Genomic DNA, 20,321 nt, shown 5'->3' on the forward strand with positions numbered 1-20,321 from the left:
AAATCCCCTCTGCCCTAAATATTTATGAGCATGCCTGCCTGCTTTCTAAGGTCTCTGCTGCTGGGACTGGTGCTGAGCAGGAGAGGTGCAGTGACCTCTGGGTTTGGCTATTTGCAGCCTTTTTGGGCTGTTTGGGCCATCTGCAGCCTCCCTGCTCTGACCCCAGGGTGTGGCAGTGCCGTGTGAGGGACCTCGGGCTGCTCCTGGCCGCACCAGCAGCCGTGTGTGGGTGTTTGGGGGAGCTGAGGGGTCTCTGTGTCCCGCTGTGCCAGGCAGGCACGGTGACAGCGTGTGTCAGTGCGTGTCCCCGGATTTCCCAAACCTTGGGGCTCGTCCCCAGCGTGTGGTGGAGTGTGTGGGACTGATGTGGCCCATCCAGCCCCTCTTCCAGCCACCTGCAGCTGCTTTCCAGGCTGCCGTGCTCATGGGATCCGGTCCAGGAGCTTTGTCCTTTTGCTACATCCCATTCCCCAGCCAGGCACCCAGAGCAGGCCCAGGAAGGCAGGGAAGCTCCGAGGGAATGAACTGCAGAGTCTGGAGCAGATGTGCATTCCTTAGGGATCAAAGTCATGCCCCGTAGCACAACATGAAAGCCTAAAAACAACCTCTGATGAGCGCTGGGCTGCCACCGAAGGGAGAACCCTTCCTTTTCCAGCGCCCGGCCCTGATCCCCATCCAGCACTCTCCTTCCTGGGCACAGACTGGCGTCAATCAAGGAGCTCCTTTGTTTTTGAGCTCTCCACGGGCAACCCGGAGCTCCTGAGGAAGCACATTCCCAAGGCGGGGAGGGCCCGGCCACGCGATGGTTAACAGCGACTTGATTTCCTAAATTGCTTCTTATAAAACGACCAGCACGTCTGCCAGGCTCGTCTCCCCATGATTACAGCTAATTACGATCGAGCGGACACCTCGGAGCCCCCGTCACGCCGCTTTAATTGTCCCTTATTCATCCGCGGGCCGGCGCGGGCGGCAGCAGCACTTGGCAGCCCGGCGACCGCGGCCCCGGCTAATTGTGAGGCCTCGGGGATTAGGGCAGGTGATTACACACTTCACGGTGTAATTACATAAGCATCGCTTGGCTGCTGCCCCGGCTCGGAGCCGAAGGTCGCGCGCGGCGTTACCTGAGATTAATTGGAGCTGCCAGCGGAGCGCGGCGCGGCGCACGGGCGGCATTAACATTTCAACAGCGCCCATCGATCCGCGCCGCGCCTCCAGACACCGCCGGCTCCGCAATTAGTTTAGAGGAGAGCCAGGGCAGCCGGGGAGGAGGGAAAGGAGAGCCGGGAGACGGCCGCGGGGGATGGGCGGGATGGGCACGGCGTAGGGGAGAGGAGGAATTTCGGAGGGGGAGGCTCAGCTGGGTCAGTGGTTTTGTAGTGGCTGCTGCAGGGAATGCGGGTAAAGCTGCGCTGGGAAGGTCTTGTCCTTGCCCAGCTCATCCCCTGAGAGTCCCTGTCTGGCTTTCCATGGGCTGTGCGGGATGGGGGCATGGACGGCCGGGACGCTCCCGTTATCCCCCCACCGCGGTGGTTGCGCACGGGGTGGGTTTGTGGCAAAGTCGCAGGCACCTTCTGGCTCCCTCTCCCTTGCCCTCCAGTCTCTCCCGGAGCAGATTTTCCAGGGAGATACTGGAAAATGAAAATAAACGGCCCCGCACTTGGCTCTGCCTCTGGATGCCCTGATGAAGGTAATAATGTTGTAAGTGGCCATCAAAAGGAATTAAGAGACGTGCAGCCGGAAAGCAGATTTGCTTGCAGGCTCCCAGGGCAGATTTGACTAATGGAAGAGACCTTGGCTCTTATTCCCTTCCTTTTTTTTTTTTTTTTTTTTTTTCCTTCCCTCCTGCTGCCAGCAAGTGCTCCCTGCCTCTTTTCCAGGCACTGTCCCCTTCCCACCACCCAATCCTGCCTCTCCCAGCTTTCCCACCCCCTGGCATCTGCTCTACCCATTCTGCCCTGCTCACATCCCTCTCCTGTCTGTGTCTTCCTCTGCCTCACTTCCAGCTTTTCTCTCCAGAATTAAAGATCATCCCTTAGCCCAGCTAGGACAGGGATTTTTTGCAAGGCAAGCCAGTGATGCCTTCAGATCTTCCCAAACCGCTCTCCAGCTCCCCAAGCACAGAATTCTTTATCAGCTGTGAGGTGGTCGAGGTAGAAACCCAAATGTGATAAGGGGAGGGGCAGATGCAGCATCTTCAGCCGCCCCCTTTAACCTGCCATGGGCAGGGAAAATCCCTTTGGACAGCCCAGCTGAAAGGCCACAGAAGCAAAGGTGGGGAATGTGTGGGACCTGTGGAGTCCTGGCTGCTGTCTTCTCCTTTGGTTCTGCTGCTTTTGGTTTTTTCTCTCCATTTTAGAAGCTCTGCATGTGGGTGAGCAGGCAGAGAAGAGCTTCTGGGTCAGGATGCAGCTCATCTGCAGCCAAGATGTTGTTCCTGAGCCAGGGCCCTTTGCAGCCTCCAGGTTTTCAACATGGCTTTATTTTCTGATTGCTGCAGGGAGATATCCCACCCACCGCCTCTGCTGTCACCCCAGAACGCTCCCCACATCGCCCTGGGGCCTCACCTGAGGCCTCCCTTCCTCGGGGTGCCGTCGGCGCTGTGCCAGACGCCAGGTGAGTGCTGGGGTGACGCTTGTGGGCAGCCAGGGCAGGGCAGAGGTGCAGCCTGTGACAATCTGCCCTTCAGCCAAGCAGCCTGGACACGTTTTCTGTGTCTCCCCATGACTGCTGTGCCAACTTCACCCTGGTTCTGCAGCAAAAGGAGCTCCTTGGCTGCTCTTGGCCTTCCTGGCCCTGTGTTGTGGCCACGCTGCCGTGGCAGTGAGGGGTAGCTGGGCTCTGGAACAGAAAGGCAGCGCTCAGGTGCCCTTTTTCCCTCAGTTGCCCCTCTGGGGAGCTGGCCCTGAGGCAGCCAAGGGTCAGTGCTGAGATGAATAACCCCCAGTGCTGTTCTCCCTGCCCCAGGTTACGGGTTCCTGCAGCCGGCACAGGCGGAGATGTTCGCACGGCAGCAGGAGATGCTACGGAAGCAAAACCTGGCCAGGTAAGAGTGAAAAGGGGCTGGGTTCATCCTGGTGGCACCACGTGGGGGGGGGGGTGTGTTGGGTGAAATGGACCCGGAAGGCACAGCAGTGTCCGAGTGAGACCTGTGCAAAGGCTGCGCAGGCATAGAGCTGACCCCTCGCTCCTGGGGGGGAAGCGCGTTCCTCCAGACCCCCCCCCCCCCACCCAAACTCCCTCTCCCGACGCAGGCTGGAGATGTCGGCCGAGCTCATCCGCCAGAAGGAGCTGGAGAACCTGCACCGCCAGAGGCTGCTGGCCGGAGACCCCCTGAGCCTGCACCCGGGGCTGCCCCCGGACCACCCCGCGCTGCGCAGCGTGCACGACGTCCCCGAGGGCCACGCGCTGCGCGACGAGCTGTCCCGGCGCAACGCCATGCTGGTGCTGCGGCACAACAACGCCCCGCTGCTGTCCCTCACCCCCGGCGGCCCCGGCGCCGCCACCCCGCCCAAGGAGCAGCCCCGGCGGGCCGGGGGCGGCCGCAAGTCCTCGCAGCCCCGCGCGGAGCCGCAGGGCCCCGGGGAGGCGCGGGAGCCCGCGGAGCCGCGCGCGCGGGACGGGGCCCAGGACTGTAACGACGAGGAGATGAAGGACTCGGAGAGCGACGCCGAGGTCGGCGAGGACAAGGCCGAGGGGCTGAAGGCCGAGGGCGGCTCGGGAGCGGAGCTCAAGGAGTGCAAGGACGGCACGGGCAAGGCGTGCGAGGGGGCCAAGGAGCTGAGCGAGGCGGCCGCGGCCCCCAGCGTCCCCTGCAGCTCCTCGAGCGCGGAGTCCCCCAGCCACCTGCTCGGGCCCGGCATCAACAAGGCCGAGGTGAAATACCTGCCCCCAGCCTCCCTCCCGGCGCCCCAGCCGCTGCCCTTCGGATTCCCCTACACCATGAGCCCCTACTTCCATGCAGGTGAGGCTGGGGGCTGCTGTGGCTGGTGGGGTGGAGCAGGGACGTGTTTGGCCGTGCTGGAGGTGGGGCTTTCCCCCGTGCCCGTTCCACAGGGTGGTTGCGGTTGCTTTGTCAGCTTCTCTTCCTCGTTTCGAGAGGAAGAATTTCTGCACGGGAAGGGTGGTCAGGCATTGGAAGGGCTGCCTGGGGAGGTGGTGGTGTCACCAGCCCTGGAGGTGTCCAAGGGAAGGATGGATGTGGCACTCAGTGCTCTGGGCTGGGGACAAGGTGGGCATTGGTCAAAGGTTGGACTCGATGACCTTGGAGGGCTTTTCCAAGCTGGTTCCCACGTGCTGCTCTTCCAGGGCAGAGGCAGCTGGGCTCTTTGCCTGGCCTGTGGTGCACCTCTCAGTGTCACAGGCACTGGGGGAGCTGGGCTGGATGGGACGGGCAGGCAGGGAGGTCACTGCCAGCTCTCTGTTCTCACTGCAGGAGCAGTGGGTACCGGTGGCACAAATGGGGTCTCAGACCCAGGGAGCCCCACCAGCCCAGCCAAGAGCCCAGATCTGCCCCAGCTAATTACGTGGCAGAGCAATTAGCAGGAGGCAGGACCCCCTGGCAGGGGGGAGGCAGAAGGGGGGCTGTGCTGTGCTGTGCTGTCGCTGTGCCTGTTCTCCCCGCGAGGAGCTGCCTGTGAGCACGGCTGCCCATCCCTCATTAGAGCTGCCTCCCAGCCAGGAAGGAGGAAGCGATTTTTCAGTGACAGGCAGGTGGCCAGGATGATAAATATTCCTGCTGCCTTGGGCTGCCGAGGCTTCCTCGCAGGAGCCTTTTCCTCCCTGCCATTAAAGAGGGACAGGCTCAGCTCCGTGGTGCTCGTGGCTCGTGAGAAGCTCTGCAGGGAGGCCTGGGCTGGGGCTGGCTCCCCTCCCTCCCTCCTCCGTCCCCCAGCCATGTGTGAGTTGCTGTAATAGCCCATTTATTATTATCACTTTGGATTTATATCACCAGCACATCCCGAGGCCTCGGCACAGCTCGGGGCTGGGTTTCCCTGCCCGCCTCTCCTGGTTTGTGCAGCCTGTGCCGGGGCTGGAGGACTTTTCCTGAGGGCTCTTTGGCTTCTGGCTGGTTTCACACAGGGCTGGGGCTGCTCTCCCTGCCTGCCCGCGGGTCTGGGCCCCGCTGGGCTCGGATCCTCCCACCTGGAAAGCCCTGGGAGGACAGGGACTTGGGTCGGATGCAGCACCAGGGTTTGAGTGGGGAGCTGGGAGTTCAGAGCTGAAATATTGAGGGTTGTATCGATCCAAGGGCTGCAGCCATCCTGGGGTGAGTGAAAAATGTGTACTGTGGGTCTGGGGAACACAAACCACCTGAGGGCAGGCAGGCAGAGCTGCACCCGCCTCACCCCCCCGTGCCAGACAATTCCTGTACCCCCTTTTTGCACAGGGACTGCTCTCTCAGGAGGGATGGGATGTTCCTGGAGTCTGGGATTATAAAATACCCACCCAGCCAAGGCAGGTGAGCGAGTGGAAGAGCTGTAGGGAGGAGAGGAGAGGGGAGAAGCACCTGGCTGAGAACGCCCCGAAGTTTGAGTTGGTTGTGCCAGCACAGGGAGGCTGCTCTGGCGGCAGGAGCTGCTCCATCCCTGCCGGGGAGCGTTATCGATGAGGCAGCCGGGCCGGGTCGATTCCCTGAGCTGCCTTCTGGGGCTGTGGCTCGATGACCTCATCTCCTCAAGGTTTCAGCAGCCTCACTCCCTCCTCCTCCTCCCACCGCCCTCCCGCAGCCCCGTCCTTTGGAAAAGGTGAAGGATGGAGTGTGCAGGAGGCTAAAATCCTTCTATTGATCTGTAGTCTGGAGAGCAATTAACGCCAGCCTTGTGCTGCTCCTGACCCCAGCCCTCGCCGGGGGAGGGAAGGGGTGCACGAGGAAGGGGGAAGTGGGGCACAGCGGATTAAAGCCAGAGGCGGGCTGGCTGCCAGGGGGGTGCATTGTGTCCCAGCTGGCACCTGAGCTGTCCCCTGTGGTGCCAGGGGCACAAGCCGGGCCGTGCCCGTGCTGCAGAGCCGCTCCTGCTGCAGCCCGGGTCTGCGTTCCCTCGCCGGCAGGGCCAGCAGCTCTGCTCGCCATGGCCCCTCCAGCCTCTGGCTTCTCCTTCTGGAGCAGCTGGATACCAGGAGCAGGGAGGGGAATTATAAATGGATCGTGGCTGGGTGGCGAGGGCTGTGCTGGGGACACCTGTCCTCGCCCCGGCCCGGGACGATGGATTCCTTTCAGTCCCCGCACGCCGGGCCCCAGCTGGTGAAACGCTCCCTAATCCATTACCAGCCTCCCGGACCATCATTTATCACGGAGCCAGACAGAGCAGGCCTGGCAGGGAATGGCTGCTGCCCTTTGTGGCTCCTCGCAGCCCCAGCAGCCGCTGACAGGTCATTATTGGGATCGAAGGTGTGTCCCCTGCAGCCACTTGGCACCGATTTGTTCTCATTGTCCGGGCTGCCAGAGCAGGGGAGAGGGGTGCAGCCTCGGGGAGGAGGCGGACGGGGTTTTATCCTCCCAAGGAGGCGCAGGAGGACGGGCAGGAGCCCCTCTGCTCCGGGGAGCTCGGAACTGGGGGGTGCAGCCGGCTCTGGGGCCGCCACTCCTGGGCTCGCTCCGGCTGGGACACGGACTCGCCCCAAGGTCTGGAGCCGGGGCTGCTCGGAGCTGCTCCTGGGATGCCTGGAACTGCTCCTGGGCTGCCGGGAGCTGCTCCTGGGCTGCCTGGAGCTGTGCAGGGAGCTGTGGGTGCAGATGAGCAGCCAGAGCTGTCACCTGCCCAAGAGGAGGAGGTGCAGGGACAGCGAGGGAGAAGCCGGGCAGGGAGCAGGAAGATGGGAGGGGAAATGTGTGGAAATGATGGCAGAGCCTCTGCCTGCTCCCCGTGCAGGCTCTGCTGGTGTCGGGCATCCCATTGGCACCGTAACTTCCTGTGCAGATCCCGAGCTTTTCCTGCTCCCTGCCTGTGCTGGAGGCTTTGCAGGGAGCGCCTGGGGCCCTGCTGTGTGGCTCTGCTCCTTTCCCTGCCTGTTCCCTCAGACCTGGGCTATTCCCCAGGGAATTGGCTGCTCCCTGGCCTCTGGGCCTGTGCTCCCCACCGTGGTTTTGTTTTAGCCATTTTTCCCTTGCCATTCAGTGGGGAAATGCTGTCCCAGCTGCTGTGGGCAGGAGCGAGGGTTATATCCATCAGATCCACCGGGGAAAAGCCCCAAGCCCACAGGACAGATAATTTTGTCAAGACAGACCCCATGCGAGAAATATTTTCCTCTTGGCAATTCCATTCTCCCTGCCCTGAGCAGAACAGCTCATACTCCTCATAAACTCTTTCCCTGCCTGAGAATCCTGCATGTTCTCATCCCTGTGAATGTCCTTGTGTTCTCCTGGTCTAAACACCCCACAGCAGGGAGTTCCAGGGGTTAATAATGGCTTTCCCCCACCCTAAAGTGGTGTTTTCTGGACTTTGGTTTCTTCTGTGCTCTCCCTTTCCTCCACAGCAGGTCCGAGTTACCCGGCTGCTGTTCCTGTCTCCATTGTCACTCCCTGTGCCTCTCCCTCTCCTCCTTGGCTCCCGTTGGGATTTCTCCGAGTGTCCTGTCAGGGCCCGCTGCTGCAGGGCCGGGGGGGCTCCCACAGCCCCTCGGAGCCATCACCTTCCGTGTGACAGAGCTGGGGCCACAGCCGCTGTTGCGTTTCGGGGCTGACAGCGGCTCCATCCCAGCCCCACCGGCCCTGGAGCGTCAGGGCGGGCAGGGACAGCATCGCCCGTCACACACCCGGCTGTGAGGGCACAGCCAGCCCCGTCCTGGGGGTGTTTCAGGCTGGGCAGGATGGAAAATGACCCCTCGGAAGGAGCAAGAGCTCCCCAGCGGTTCCCGGTCCCCATTGTCATTCCGAGCACGTCGGAGGGAGCGGGGCTGGGAGAGGAGCCCACAGGGCAGGCAGAGTTTTCCGCTCTGTGGTGTGTGTGGAGAAACTCCTCCAGGCTCTGCTCCTCTCCCCTCCCCTCCCCCTGCTTCCCCCGCAGCTGAAGAACATTAAACACATGAAATGCATTAGCTCGGATTTTTCCTTCCCCTGCCCCCCTTCCCGAGCTGGGGACCTCCAGGAGGAAGAGGCCTATGAATTGACCCTGCCCAGTGCTTTAATTGACAGGTCATTAAAGATGAATGTGTGGCTAGAGAAAAATATTCAGATTGCAGGCTGGTTGTTGTCCGTGTGGGATTTTAATGATTTATGTTCCTTTCTCCTCCCCTCCTTCCCACCCCCCCCCCCCGAACTCCGAACAATCCAGGCACCATGGGAGGTCTGTTTCTGGATGGGGAGGAGAGCCCTGCGCTGGAAGACATCAGCAAATGGACGGTGGAGGACGTTTGCAGCTTCGTGTCCAACTTGTCAGGCTGCACTGAGTACACTCAGGTAAATCCCACAGCCCCAGGATGTCATGGGAGGAATCCCATTCCCTCCCTCCCTCCCAGCTGGGCTTGTCCCTCCTGGAAGGGGCAGCTCAGAGCCCTGCAGGGCCTTTTCGGGTGTTTTCCTCATGGATTGCTGAACTTGCTGCCAGGAAAGGTGTGGGATGAGTCTTGGACAGAAATGAGGAGGGAGTTCAGCAGGAGAGGATGGGATCGGGGGCAAGGTTAGGGCTGAGCCTGAGCTCAGGTTGCACTGGGGATTGACCACTGGAAGTGCCTGGAAGCTTCTGAAATGTGCAGGAATCATTCGCACAACCCCTTTGCAGCAGGATCACCCATTCCCACCTCCTTCCACGCCATCCTGGTGCTCCAGTGGGGCAGGAATCAGCAGTGGGACAGAGCTTCCCTCTTCCCAGTGCATCCCAGGCACTTTTGGGGTGATGGAGCTGCTGCAGACAGCCCCTGGTGTGGCCTGGCCCTGCTCAGTCGTGTGGGGCTCTGTGGCTTTAGGGAATGAGGGTTTCCAGGCCCTGCCTGGGGGTTTAACAGGGTTTTTTACTGTGTGAAAATGCCAGTGCTCTGCCTGTTCCCTGCTCCAAACCCACAGCTGCCGGGGAGGTCTGGCACTGCTCAGCTCCTGCTCCTGCCAGGAAAGCCCTGCAAGGTTCCCTGGAATGCTCTGCATCCAGAACCAGGAAAGCCCTGCAAGGTTCCCTGGAATGCTCTGCATCCAGAACCAGGAAAGCCCTGCAAGGTTCCCTGGAATGCTCTGCATCCAGAACCACAGCTCAGGCAGGCCAGGGAACTTGAGCACAACTAAAAGTTCCCCTGGCCTGGCCCATGTTCAGTTCTGTCTCTGACACCCCAGGGTCCGCTTTTCCCAAGTTCAGGCTTTCTGTGGAGTGTGTTAGTGCTGAGCACAGGGAGGGTTTTGGCTCCTGGCCATGCTGGCTGCAGAGGAAGGGGAAGGATTTGGTGTAGGGAGCTGTGCTGGGTCAGAGAGCAGCAGCTCGTGCTGCAGCCCTGGGCAGCCTCGCTGGAGGAGTCCAGCAATAAAAATCCACTTGGCTCCAGCAGCCACTGCCACTCTCCAAAGGGATGGCTCCAGGCTGTGGGAATTCCTGCTGGAAAAGGAGCCATGGGGGTGGATTTAACCCTCCCTCCCATCGTGGTTGGTGGTGACAGCACTGAGTGTGAGCCAGCGCACGGGGAGGGGGCAGGAGCAGCCCCCAGATCCTCTGGGGGAGCATCCAGCCCCAATTCCCATTCCCACATGTCTCCTTTTCCCAGCTGGCTCCTGGCTGTAGATACAAGACTGGGAACACCCCTGGTGGATAAATATGGGCTGAGGGTTTTTGCATTCACCTTTTCCATGGTGCCCTGCTGCGCCAGGGCAGGACAGGTGGCTCAGGTGTGTCACTGAGCCTGGCCCTGCGTGTGTCCCCTCAGGTATTCCGAGAGCAGGCCATCGATGGGGAGACCCTGCCCCTGCTGACAGAAGAGCACTTACTGAACAACATGGGGCTCAAGCTGGGCCCTGCCCTGAAGATCAGGTCACAGGTAGGAAAATCTCCTCTCTCAGAGCAAGTGCCACCATTTACAGCTGTCCCTGGGGCTGTTCAGAAACGTGGTTTATCCAACAGTATTTATTAAGCAATAATTTATCTGCAATTCTCTTTCAAGAACGCTTGATCTGTCCTTGAAAATGTTCCATAGCCTCACCTGAAACCAGCCACATTCTGAAACTGCACAGAATGCAGTGCCCAGGGGCAGAAATAAATAGCCCAGGATCAGTGGTGGGAGGGAAGAAGAGGGGTGCAGTGGGGAACTCCTAAAATGGGCTGGTTCCAGCCACAGCAGTTCCATTCCAGTTCCCCTCAGTGGGACTCAAACCCAGAACTCTCTGCTCGATTCTTTCCCCACTGAGTTCTCGGGAAATCTCTCCTGGTGCTGTAAAGGCCAGGCTGTGCTGTGTTCCCTCGGGAATTGTGTCCTGGCAGGAGCTGTGGCTGTTGCTGCACGTCCCTCTCTGGCACAGGTCCCCAAGCCCACGGGCTCTACGCTGCTCGTGTTGTGTTGGAACAACAAGAGCGACTTTACTGCTTTCCCTGCAGCCCTCCCTGTTTATGAGGGGGCTCATAAAAAGGTTCTGTGGGCAATTGTTCCCCGTGGGTCAATTCAGGAGGAAATAAAACTCTTTATGTTTCTTCAAAAACAGAGAGCCCTGAGCAGCTCAGAGATGGGGCTTGGGGTGGGGGGAACGTGAGATACAGGCTGGAACTCGAAAAATTCCTTCAATTTAATCAATGGTGTTTAAAGTTCTGTAATAAGGCAGGGCTGGGGGTTGGTGGGGGCGGGAGCAGAGCCCTGATGCTGCTCCCTGAATAATGTCCCACTTGTCTGGGTCCAGCAGCAGCCCTGGTTTTGGTTAAGCTCAAATGGGAAGCAGCTGTGGAGGTGCTGGGAGGCTGAGGGGCCTTTGGCCCATGCTGGGAGGCAGGAGCTGCTGCAGGGAGAGAGGGCCAGGCTCCCTCCAGCAGGAGTTTTATTTTCCCTCCCTTGCCGTGGCCTTTTTAAGAGCAATTCCTGCTGTTCCAAAGTGGCCAGGGAGTGCTGTGCCAGCGGCAGAGGGAGAGCAGAGTCCTGTGGAAGTGTCCGTGGATAAAAGGGGCAGGGTGAGCAGCCTCCTCACCTGGGGTGTCCCTGGAGCTGGGACAGGGGGATCCAGGGCAGACCTGGGGGCTCCAGCAGTGCCCAGGACTGGGGGACAGAGTCTCTGAGGAAAAGGGAGGAGGAAACCTCCCCTGGTCCGGTTTTCGTGAGCATTGGGGATGGGATTGCTTCGTTCCAGTGCTGTGACCATAAAACCATAGAATGGATTGGGCTGGGAGGGACCTGAAGCTCATCCAGTTCCACCTCCAGCCATGGACACAAGACCAGGGCGCTCCAAGCTGTGTCCAGGCTGGCTTTGGACACTTCCAGGGATGGGGCTTCTCCGTCCGAGGATTCCGCACAATGCCGCTCCTTTGCTCACATCCCCCCCCCCTCTCCTGCCTTTATCCCACGGCTCTTTTCTCCCGCTTCCTTCGCAGGTGGCCAAGAGGCTGGGCCGGGTGCTGTGCATGGCCGGCTTCCCGGTGGCGCTGCCGCTGCAGCCGCCGGGGCTGCGGCCCCCGGAGCGGGAGCTGGCCCCGGGCGAGCTCCGCCCGGCCTCCACCGGCAGCGTGGCCTCGCCCTTCGGCAGCGCCGTCCCGCCCAGCCGGGGCTCCCCGAAGCAGGAGAACGGGAACCCCTCCCTGCTCAGCGACACCACCAAACCTCCGTCCTAAACTGCGGCAGATCCAGGGAACGCCAGGAGGAAGGGGCGGCGGAGCCTCCCCGCAGCAGCGCCCGGCACGGGAGGAAAGGGAGGGGTTTTTTTCGGTTTTTTTTTTTGGAGGTATTTGCTTTTTTTTTCTTTTTTTTTTTTTGTTTGGGGAAAAAAATCAAAACAAAAGAACCACACAGAAGATTTCTGAACTGTCAAAAAAGGAAAAAAAAAAGAAAAAAAAAAAGGGAAGGAAGGAAAATTATCCAAAGATGTTGTCCTGGGACGACGCCAAGTGAAGAGAAGGATGCTGGAGGATGGAGGCAGCATTCCCGTTCCCTTCCACACTCCACTGGAGCTGGAGAGCCCTGCACAGGGACCATGGACAGGCTGTTCTCTGCCTTCAGGAACTCCTGGGTGTGACTCCACAGGGAAGGGAAGGGGCTCTGCTCCTCCCATCGGTACTTCGAGCAAAAAAACCCCATCCACACCCACCCCAGCCACCCTCCCAGACCTCTCCTCCTCCCTGGAAACTGGGCTCAGTTCCTCCTCATTCAGGTGTCTATGCATCTCTAGCAACTTTGAAAACAATACCAAAGACAGACAAAAAGGATAAAAAGACAAAAAAAAAAAAAAAAAAAAAAAAGGCAAGTTCCCGTCCATGTTTACTTCGTGCGGATGGTACAGAGCCACCCTGCCCTGGCACAGGGGCCTGGCAGCACCCAGCAGCAGGGACTGTGGCCGTGCTCCAGCCCTGCAGAGGTGGCTTTTTCCGTGGGATGTTTGGTTTCCAGGAGCAGCAGCAGCAGTGAAGCTCGGGGGAGGAAGGGTCCCTGCCCCCCTCGCTGCCCCCACCCTCGCTCCTGCAGCCGGTGGGGCTCGCCCGGGCTGGTTTTATGTTAAAGCCTTGTTCCAGAGGTGGATGTAGTTGCACATTCTGGGTGCTGTGGACACGAGACAGAGCCCTGGGCCCGCCCAGAGCCCCGGGAGCAGGGGAGGGATTGGGGGGGTCAGGCTGAAAACAATAGGCAGAGTTTTTACTACTGTGAATGAGCTGGGAACTCCTGGGGGTGACCTCCTGTGACTTGTACAGTTGTGAACAACAATCACATGTGGTACTTTTCTCTCTCTCTCTCTCTCTCTCCCCCCCCCTTTTTTTTTGGGTTTGTTTTTGTTTAAACGTTGCACGTGCTGCCGTTTTTCTTACAGAATAGCTTTGGTGGTACTTTAGCTTCTTTATATTGTAAAAAAAGGAAAAAAAAAATTCATTAGCCATCACATCACGATAAAAATGCTTTCCAGCAATCAATTTAAATAAAAAAGAAAAACACTTAATTTACAAAAGGTACCTGGCTTTACCCAAGCAGTCTCTGTCCTTCCTTTCCATGGGTGCACAGAAGGCAGCCAGCACCTTGCCCAGCTAAGTTAGATCCAGAAGCAAAAGGGAATTCCCTTCTCTTTGGGAAGAACAGGTACGTTCAAATCTTCTACAAAGTGATAATCTTTTCTTTCCAGTTAGGGTGGTGCAGTCCTCACCTGGGCAGTGTTTCCTACATTACATGTTTGGCTTTTCCTTATTCCTTCATGGCTGCACAACCTCCCCAACCCAAGGAACTTTAATTTAAAGTTGCCTTCTGCAGCACACTTAGAAGCCAGCTTGAACTGATCAAGGCTTCCATGGAAGCTCCAAAACTGTGCAGTCCTTAAGGCCTGCTGGGCACCAGGGATGGTTTGTTGAGGGCCCCAGAGCTAAATGTGGGGTGATGGGGTGGGTGGTGGGACAGAGAGGACAAGAACCTCGTCCTGCCCTTGCTCAGCTCACTCAGCAGGAGCTGGAAGTGAACCCGGTGCTATTGAAAGCAGCAGATTTTAATGAGGGCTTTTTCCCCCCTCTGCTGAGCAGCTTTTACTGGCCTTGAGCTGGCCACAGTTTTATTGGTACCAAAACCAGAACTGGTGGAAAAAGCTGGCAAAGTCCAAGTCGAGGTGAAAAGTCCAAGTTGTGTCACCGACGTGGCACCTGGGGCTGCTCCCACCTGTGTCCCTGGCTCTGGCAGCAGCTGCAGGTGTGCTGGGGGGGGGCTCAGGCTGCTGGGGGTGCTCAGTCCTCATCAGAGAACTCCAGGTCCTGCACGACGTCATCCCTGCCCTGTGCCAGCTGCTCCAGGTCGGAGCGGGACAGCCCCCGGGGGCAGCTCCTCCTGTGCCGCCTTTCCTGGGAATCCCGGGCTGCTTCCCTGCCCTCCTCTGCGGGAAAGGAGAGGTGTCAATAACCCTGCCTCCCTTCCAGGGCACAGTCACGGCAGCTCGTTACTAATTAATGCCAGCCACTCATTAATTGTCCGGAGAGCCCCGCAGGGACGGGCACGGCAGCGGCCTGAGGTGCCTGGGGGAGCCCAAACGGCCCCAGCTGAGGCTGGAGCACGAAGGGAGAGTGGGGGGCACGAGCTGAGCAGTGCCTGGAGCAGGGTCTGGGCACACATTCCCCACTGCAGAAACCCCAGGGAACGCAGGGCTCTCCTGCCAGGCCCACCCTGCCAGCAGCAAGGAAAGGGTTACCCTGTGCCCCCCGTAGGGCTCAGATGAAAGCTGAGGGCACCCCCTGAGTGGCACCTGCAGGGAGCCTCCAGCAAGGCCTGTGTGCCCCAGGCAAGGCTCCTGAACCCCGCCGGGCTGGGCTGGGCTAGAGGAGTCTGAGCCTCGCTGCAGGAGGCCCCTGAGAAGAGATGAAAGGGGCTGGGGGGGCTGGGAGAGCCTGGGAACACCTTAACCCTTTGCTCTCTGCACCTCAGAGCCGCCAGGTCTCCCCTCCAGGGTGGGTGAAGCCCCTCCTGACCCCCTCAGCTCAAAGGATCCCCTTCCCCACTCACCCTCTGACTCGCTGTCCTCTTCCAATTCTTCCTCGTCCTCCTCGACTTCGTAATTTCCTTCTTCATCGTCGTCCTCCTCCCCAAACTCCTTGCTGCTGGCTTCTGAGCTCTCATCTGAGGCCTGCCCGGCCCTGCCTTTCCCTGGAGGAGGTTTCAGTGTGTGAGTGGAACACGCCAAGGGCAGAGAGCTCAGGAGTGCCAGACACACTGGAGATTTCTCCTCGTTTGTCACAAAGCCCAGCACCTCCTCCTGAGCCATTCATAACTCCCAGCCTTCCTTTCCTGCCCCAGAGCCAGCTGGAACACACAGGAGTGCAGGTACCTCCCCAGCTGCTGGGTTTTTCCTGCTCAGGGCTTCCCAAACTGGATTCCCTCCCCTCTTCAGCCCTTGCAGAGATCCCAGCCAGGGATTCTTTTCCTGCCTGACAAATATTTCCCATTCCAGGGGAAAGCTCATCCTGCTGTGATGGAGTTCTCTGCATCCCCACCTTCCCTGCTGCCCTGGGAGGGTGCTGGGGTGTGATCCTGCTGGAATGGGCAGGCAGCTCCCAGCTCCACCCGCACCAGGAGCGCCAAGAAGTGACTGCAGACTCCCTTCCCTTCCTCTCCCCTTAGAGCCACACCTGGGACGTCCCAAACATTCCAAATCACAGAAGGAATGCCCAGGTTTGTCCCCAAACTCTGTGAATTTCCCAGGCAGGTTCCAGAATTTACTGTGGCCCTCTCGTGGTCACAGCCCAGGTGACAGCAGCCCCTGCTCGCCAGGTTTTCCTTGTTGGGAATGCTTGGAACGTCAGTCAGGACAAAACAAATCAATCAGAAGTGCAGCAAGGACAGGATCAAAGATCCCCGTGCTGGTGACAGCCCCTGGCCTTTGGGCTCTGACCTTGTGGGTGACAGAAGGAAGGTGCCAAGGGCAGGAGAGAGTGTGGGTCATGCCCAGGAAAAGAAACACAGGTCTGAGGCTTTAAAAAGCAGGAGAGGGAGAGAGGGACAAAAGCCTCCCAAACACCTTCAGTGCCACTTCATCCTGTGCTCTCCCTCCTTATCAGTGACTCTTTTGAACCCAACATGACCAGCATGAAACCCCCTCAAGGGCAGGGCCAGACTGACCCCCACCACACGGAATTGTGGACAAGAAAATGGAATTGTGGACAAGGAGAAGGCAAGCCCAGCCCCAGCCCTGCACCTTTCACAGAGAAGCCTCCATTCTCCTCCTCAGAGTCACTGTCCAGCTCGAAGAGATCCTTGAATTCCTTCTTATCCTCCTCCTTTCTCTCATCCTGCTTCCTGCGCTTGATTTCTGGGAAGTTCAAGTCTTCAAGCTGGAAAGAAAACAAACCCAGCAGTAAGAACAGCCCTCATCTGTCCTTCCCAATGTCACAAGCTGTGTTTAAAGCCAGGAACTGGGCTCTGCCCAGCCTGCCCAGAGCAGCTGGGTCTGTCTGCTGCCAGCTGGGGCAGCCACAGGTTTGTGAGGGGTCACAGGGGTGGGTGAGGCACACAGAGCTCTGCTGCTCCCTTGATCTTCCCCTAATAAACTGCTTTTGCTAATGGAACATCCACTGCTGGTGCCTCAGCAGGGATAAGGATGCAGGGTGTCAGCGAGGGGCCGGCTGTGGGAGCCCTGCAGTGACAGCCAGGCAAGCCAGACTGTGCTGGGCATGTCTGCAGCAGCAGTTCCCCGAGCCCCTCTCTGGTTTTGGGTGCAGATTTTGTGATTTCAGGTGCTGAGGATGCTCAAGGTCTGTCTGCATCTCTGCCCTGATGGAGATCAATGGGCCAGGAGCCCCCGGAGCAGGCAGCCAATATCAATGCCATTAAGTCCTCTCAATTGACACCACCTCAGTGCTCTTTACACCTCTCCGGAGGGGAATTAGGGCGAGGATTTACTTGCAAGGGCTCAGGCCAGCAGGGCAAAGATAATCAGAATGCAAATGAAATCCCAAGTGCTCTCTGAGCATCAGCTGCCCTGCCCTGCCCGGCTGCACACCCCTCCTGGGAAGCACTCAGGCATTAGCACACATTAGGGCTGGCTTGGAAACACTCAGCCCGCGGGTCATAACTCATCTGCTGTCCCTGCCACCCCTCAGAGCACCCCAAAACGCTCTCCTGTCTGACCACAGCCACCCTCCCCGTGCAGCAGCAGCCAGGAACAGGCTGTGTGGAGAGGCAGCTCCCAGCAGACGCAGGATGGGGATGAGGAGCAGGAGATGGAGCTGTGCATTTGCTCCCGCGGCCAATTCCAGCAATTTCTCCCGGCCTGTTCCGGGATTATGGTCCCCAGCTGGGCCATATTGATCCTGGAGCTGAGCACTTCCCAGCAATCACCTGCAGCACCGGGCAGGGAAGGGCAGAGGGAGCAAATCACCCAGCACCATTTGCAGGGGCTCATTTGAAGTCATCATCCTCTCCCTGCTCCTTCTGCCACACTGAGAGGCCTCTGCTCCTCCCAGCCCCGCTGGGAAGGTGTGTGAAGGGAGCAGCACAGGGCTGGCTGGAAAAACCAGCCCAGAGATGCCAGGGAAGAGATTTGGGAAGCCAAATGCAGCCGGGGCAGTGGTCAGAGGCAATGCCAGGCTGCTGCCCTCAGCTGACCCCATCCTAGGCTGGGTTACAGGATGCCAGAATGGTGTGGGTAGGAAGGGACCCTAAACCTTCTCCAGTTCCATGGGCAGGGACTTGGCCTTGAGCAGTTCCAGGGATGGGGCAGCCACAGCCTGGTTCTGCTCCAGCCCCACCACGGGGTGAGCAGGGGGGTGAAAATGTTTTCCAGAATTCCCATCATTTCTGGGGGACAGGACAGGCTCCTGTCCTGGCAGCAGGGGGGCTGGGCTTCCACGTTTCCCAGGAAAAATCCCCATTTCCACAGGCGGTTTTGGAAATCAGCACAGCCTGAGCACAGCAAACAGGAGCTGGTGCTGGATGAGCTGTGCCACCCCCACCCTTCTGAGACCCCACGGGACCCTCAGGATGGGCACCTCAAACCCCAAACCTGCTGTGGAGTGACCCCAAAGCAAAGGGCTGAGCCCTGTACTGACACAGCCCACAGACCCCGTGTTCATCACACACAAGCACTAATTAGCTAATTCGGGGGCCAGCCTTTTAATCCCCAGCTAGAGGCTTCCCATCTACCGAGTCTCCCCGAGCTGATTAGTCCAGATCCCATTAAAAACCATGGGAAAAGCAAATGGAACGAGCAGAAAGGGTCAGAGCAGTTACACAAGGCAAGCTGCAGCTCCCAGCCAGGCTGGGTTTTTTTTTTTCCCGTTATTACCTTTTTTCCCCCCAATGGCTGCTAATGGGACATGGATTTTCCCAGCCCTAATGGGCCTCATGGTGTTCCCTCTCCTGCTGGGGCTCACAAAGCTGCATCATTAAGCCACCAGTCCCCACAGAGCCACACAACAGCCCCATTCACCAGCAGAGCTGCCAGGCAGCCTCTTGGAGAGCAAATCCCAAAGCTCTGTACTGAGAGCAAACCCCAAACCTGCCCCTCTCCAGAGCAAATCCCAAATCTGGCCCTCTATACTGAGGGCAAACCCCAAACCTGCCCTTCTCCAGAGCAAACCCCAAACCTGCCTCTCTATCCTGAGAGCAAACCCCAAACCTGCCTCTCTGTACTGAGAGCAAACCCCAAACCTGCCTCTCTGTCCTGAGAGCAAACCTCAAACCTGCCCTTCTCCAGAGCAAACCCCAAACCTGCCTCTCTATCCTGAGAGCAAACCCCAAACCTGCCCCTCTGTCCTGAGAGCAAACCCCAAAGCTGCCCCTCTGTCCTGAGAGCAAACCCCAAACCTGCCCTTCTCCAGAGCAAACCCCAAAGCTGCCTCTCTGTCCTGAGAGCAAACCCCAAACCTGCCCTTCTCCAGAGCAAACCCCAAAGCTGCCCCTCTGTCCTGAGAGCAAACCCCAAACCTGCCCTTCTCCAGAGCAAACCCCAAAGCTGCCTCTCTGTCCTGAGAGCAAACCTCAAACCTGCCCTTCTCCAGAGCAAACCCCAAAGCTGCCCCTCTGTGCTGAGAGCTGCTCCAGCAGCAGGACAATCAATGTCCCATCCCAGCAGCAGGGGGTTCGGGGCAGGAGCTCGGCCCCGCTCTGTGCTGTCCCCCAGCCCCTGTCCCCATTCCCCGGCTGCACAGGCCCCGTGCTTTGTGCACTCTCTGCTGTCTGTGCCCTCTGCAGGGCTGCCCTGGGCAATCCCAGCCCCTCCCTGAGCCCTGGGCCCTGCTCCTGGGGATGCACTGTTTCACTGCTGCCCTGCCCCGCTGCAGACCCCAGCCAGCTCTGTTCCTGTGCCTGGCCACCCTCACTGCATGAGCAGTTCTCCCTCAGACTCCTGATGCAGCTCCCAGAGTGGCCAAGGAGCATTTCTTGGGGCTGGAGATGTGGGAAACGACAGCCTGGGCATTTATGTCCAGACAGAAAGTCCCAACACCATCCTGGGTGTCACACGATGCCCAGAAATCCAGGGTTTGGTACTCACTCTTTCCTTGCCACTGATTTCCAGCTGGATCTCCTTCTCCCTCAGCTTCTTCCACTGGGTGTAGTATTTGGTCAGGGGTGTCCCCTCCTCCTTCACCTGCTTCTCCCACTGCTCCTGGGGAGAGAGGGGCACACATTTAAAGGTTTTCCAAGCAGTTTTCCAATAGGAGGCACAAGGTGAAGATCCTTCCCCAAACCACATTTTCCCAGCTCCTGGGCAGCAATTGGCAGCCACACTGGAGAAGGACTCGGTGGATTTAAGCAGCTGCTGAGGCAGGAGTGGTGGGACTCAGAGCTCTCCTCAGGCCAGGCAACGCCTGGGCCCTGCAGGGAGAACAGAGGGAGCCAAAAGCTGAAGTGGAGAGTTGGGAACTGCAATCCTGGGGTGCCAAAGGCACCGAGGGACAGCACAAAGCCCCCACAAAGGAGCATCTCTGGGGGTTTATGGGATGCTTCAGCTCATGGCAGACCCCCAAATTATCTCAGCATGGTGGCCTGAAATGGGAGTTCCCAAATTCCAATTTCTGCCTGCTGGAAGAAGTGTTGAGTCTCAGAGCTGCTGGGAACCCACAAGGGGCTCTCCCAAAATGAGCTCAGTGCTCTCTGGGACCCGCTGTTACTATCCCAGCCCTGAGTTCCCTTCTGCTCCAGCTGCAGGGAGAAGACAACACAGGAGTCAAGGCAGATGATGCTGTAAGGGAAAAAAACCACTTCAAATGACAGCTGAAGGCAGGAACCAGAAAGGGACAGAACAGGGGATCCAGCAGGACAAAAATCTGTCCCCTGCCCCTCCAGTGGGGGCTTCTGATCACCTGCTGAGCCCTTGGTTTCAGTTCAGGCAGAGCTCCCTTGAGCACTTCCAGGCCCTGAGAACCACCCAGAGCTGTCTGAGTGCCTTTCTCCTGTCCTGCAGCCAAGTGTTTATTTTTGAAACAAACACTGCTGCAGGGTCTTGGACTGGGCCCAGCCTGGGGAGAGCAGAGTGAGGGAGTGCAGAGCCCATTTCTGCTGCCCAGGCAGAGGGAACGAGGAGGTGCAAACGCTCTAAATGGGGGGAAGCAAATTAGGTGGTCAAAAACCCTTTTACCCTTCAATCTTCTGGCATCCAAGGGCTGAAAGGGGGTGGTGGGATGCCAGATTAAACTTAATTCTCCACCTGCAAACATCCCTTTAGCTAAAAACTCCCTCCCAGAGCTGTACCTGTTTCCCTGCATCACCACAGAGCCCAGAAAGCTTTGCATGAGCCCACAAAACACAGCAGCAGCTCA

General features: G+C 58.7%; 2 protein-coding genes across 9 annotated transcripts in view; one reads left to right on the forward strand and one right to left on the reverse strand.

The window, feature by feature from the left end:
• Positions 1-13,046, forward strand: part of SAMD11 (sterile alpha motif domain containing 11) — an 87,108-nt gene extending 74,062 nt beyond the window's left edge. For all 8 annotated transcript variants that reach the window (XM_048326416.1, XM_048326417.1, XM_048326419.1 and 5 more), the window contains 6 exons: positions 2,498-2,613; positions 2,965-3,043; positions 3,252-3,961; positions 8,271-8,395; positions 9,841-9,951; positions 11,484-13,046. In XM_048326416.1, the coding sequence (XP_048182373.1) occupies positions 2,498-2,613; positions 2,965-3,043; positions 3,252-3,961; positions 8,271-8,395; positions 9,841-9,951; positions 11,484-11,720 (1,378 nt within the window). In that variant the 3' untranslated portion in view covers positions 11,721-13,046. The remainder of the gene's footprint in view (positions 1-2,497; positions 2,614-2,964; positions 3,044-3,251; positions 3,962-8,270; positions 8,396-9,840; positions 9,952-11,483) is intronic.
• Positions 11,863-20,321, reverse strand: part of NOC2L (NOC2 like nucleolar associated transcriptional repressor) — a 30,708-nt gene continuing 22,249 nt past the window's right edge. The window contains exons 16-19 of the mRNA XM_048326424.1: positions 19,055-19,168; positions 15,758-15,893; positions 14,569-14,709; positions 11,863-13,945 (exon numbers count right to left, since the gene is read on the reverse strand). Coding sequence (XP_048182381.1) covers positions 13,800-13,945; positions 14,569-14,709; positions 15,758-15,893; positions 19,055-19,168 — 537 coding nt within the window. The 3' untranslated portion in view covers positions 11,863-13,799. The remainder of the gene's footprint in view (positions 13,946-14,568; positions 14,710-15,757; positions 15,894-19,054; positions 19,169-20,321) is intronic.

Source organism: Corvus hawaiiensis, chromosome 22 (genome assembly GCF_020740725.1).
Source record: "Corvus hawaiiensis isolate bCorHaw1 chromosome 22, bCorHaw1.pri.cur, whole genome shotgun sequence".
NCBI classification, from domain to species: Eukaryota; Metazoa; Chordata; class Aves; order Passeriformes; family Corvidae; genus Corvus; species Corvus hawaiiensis.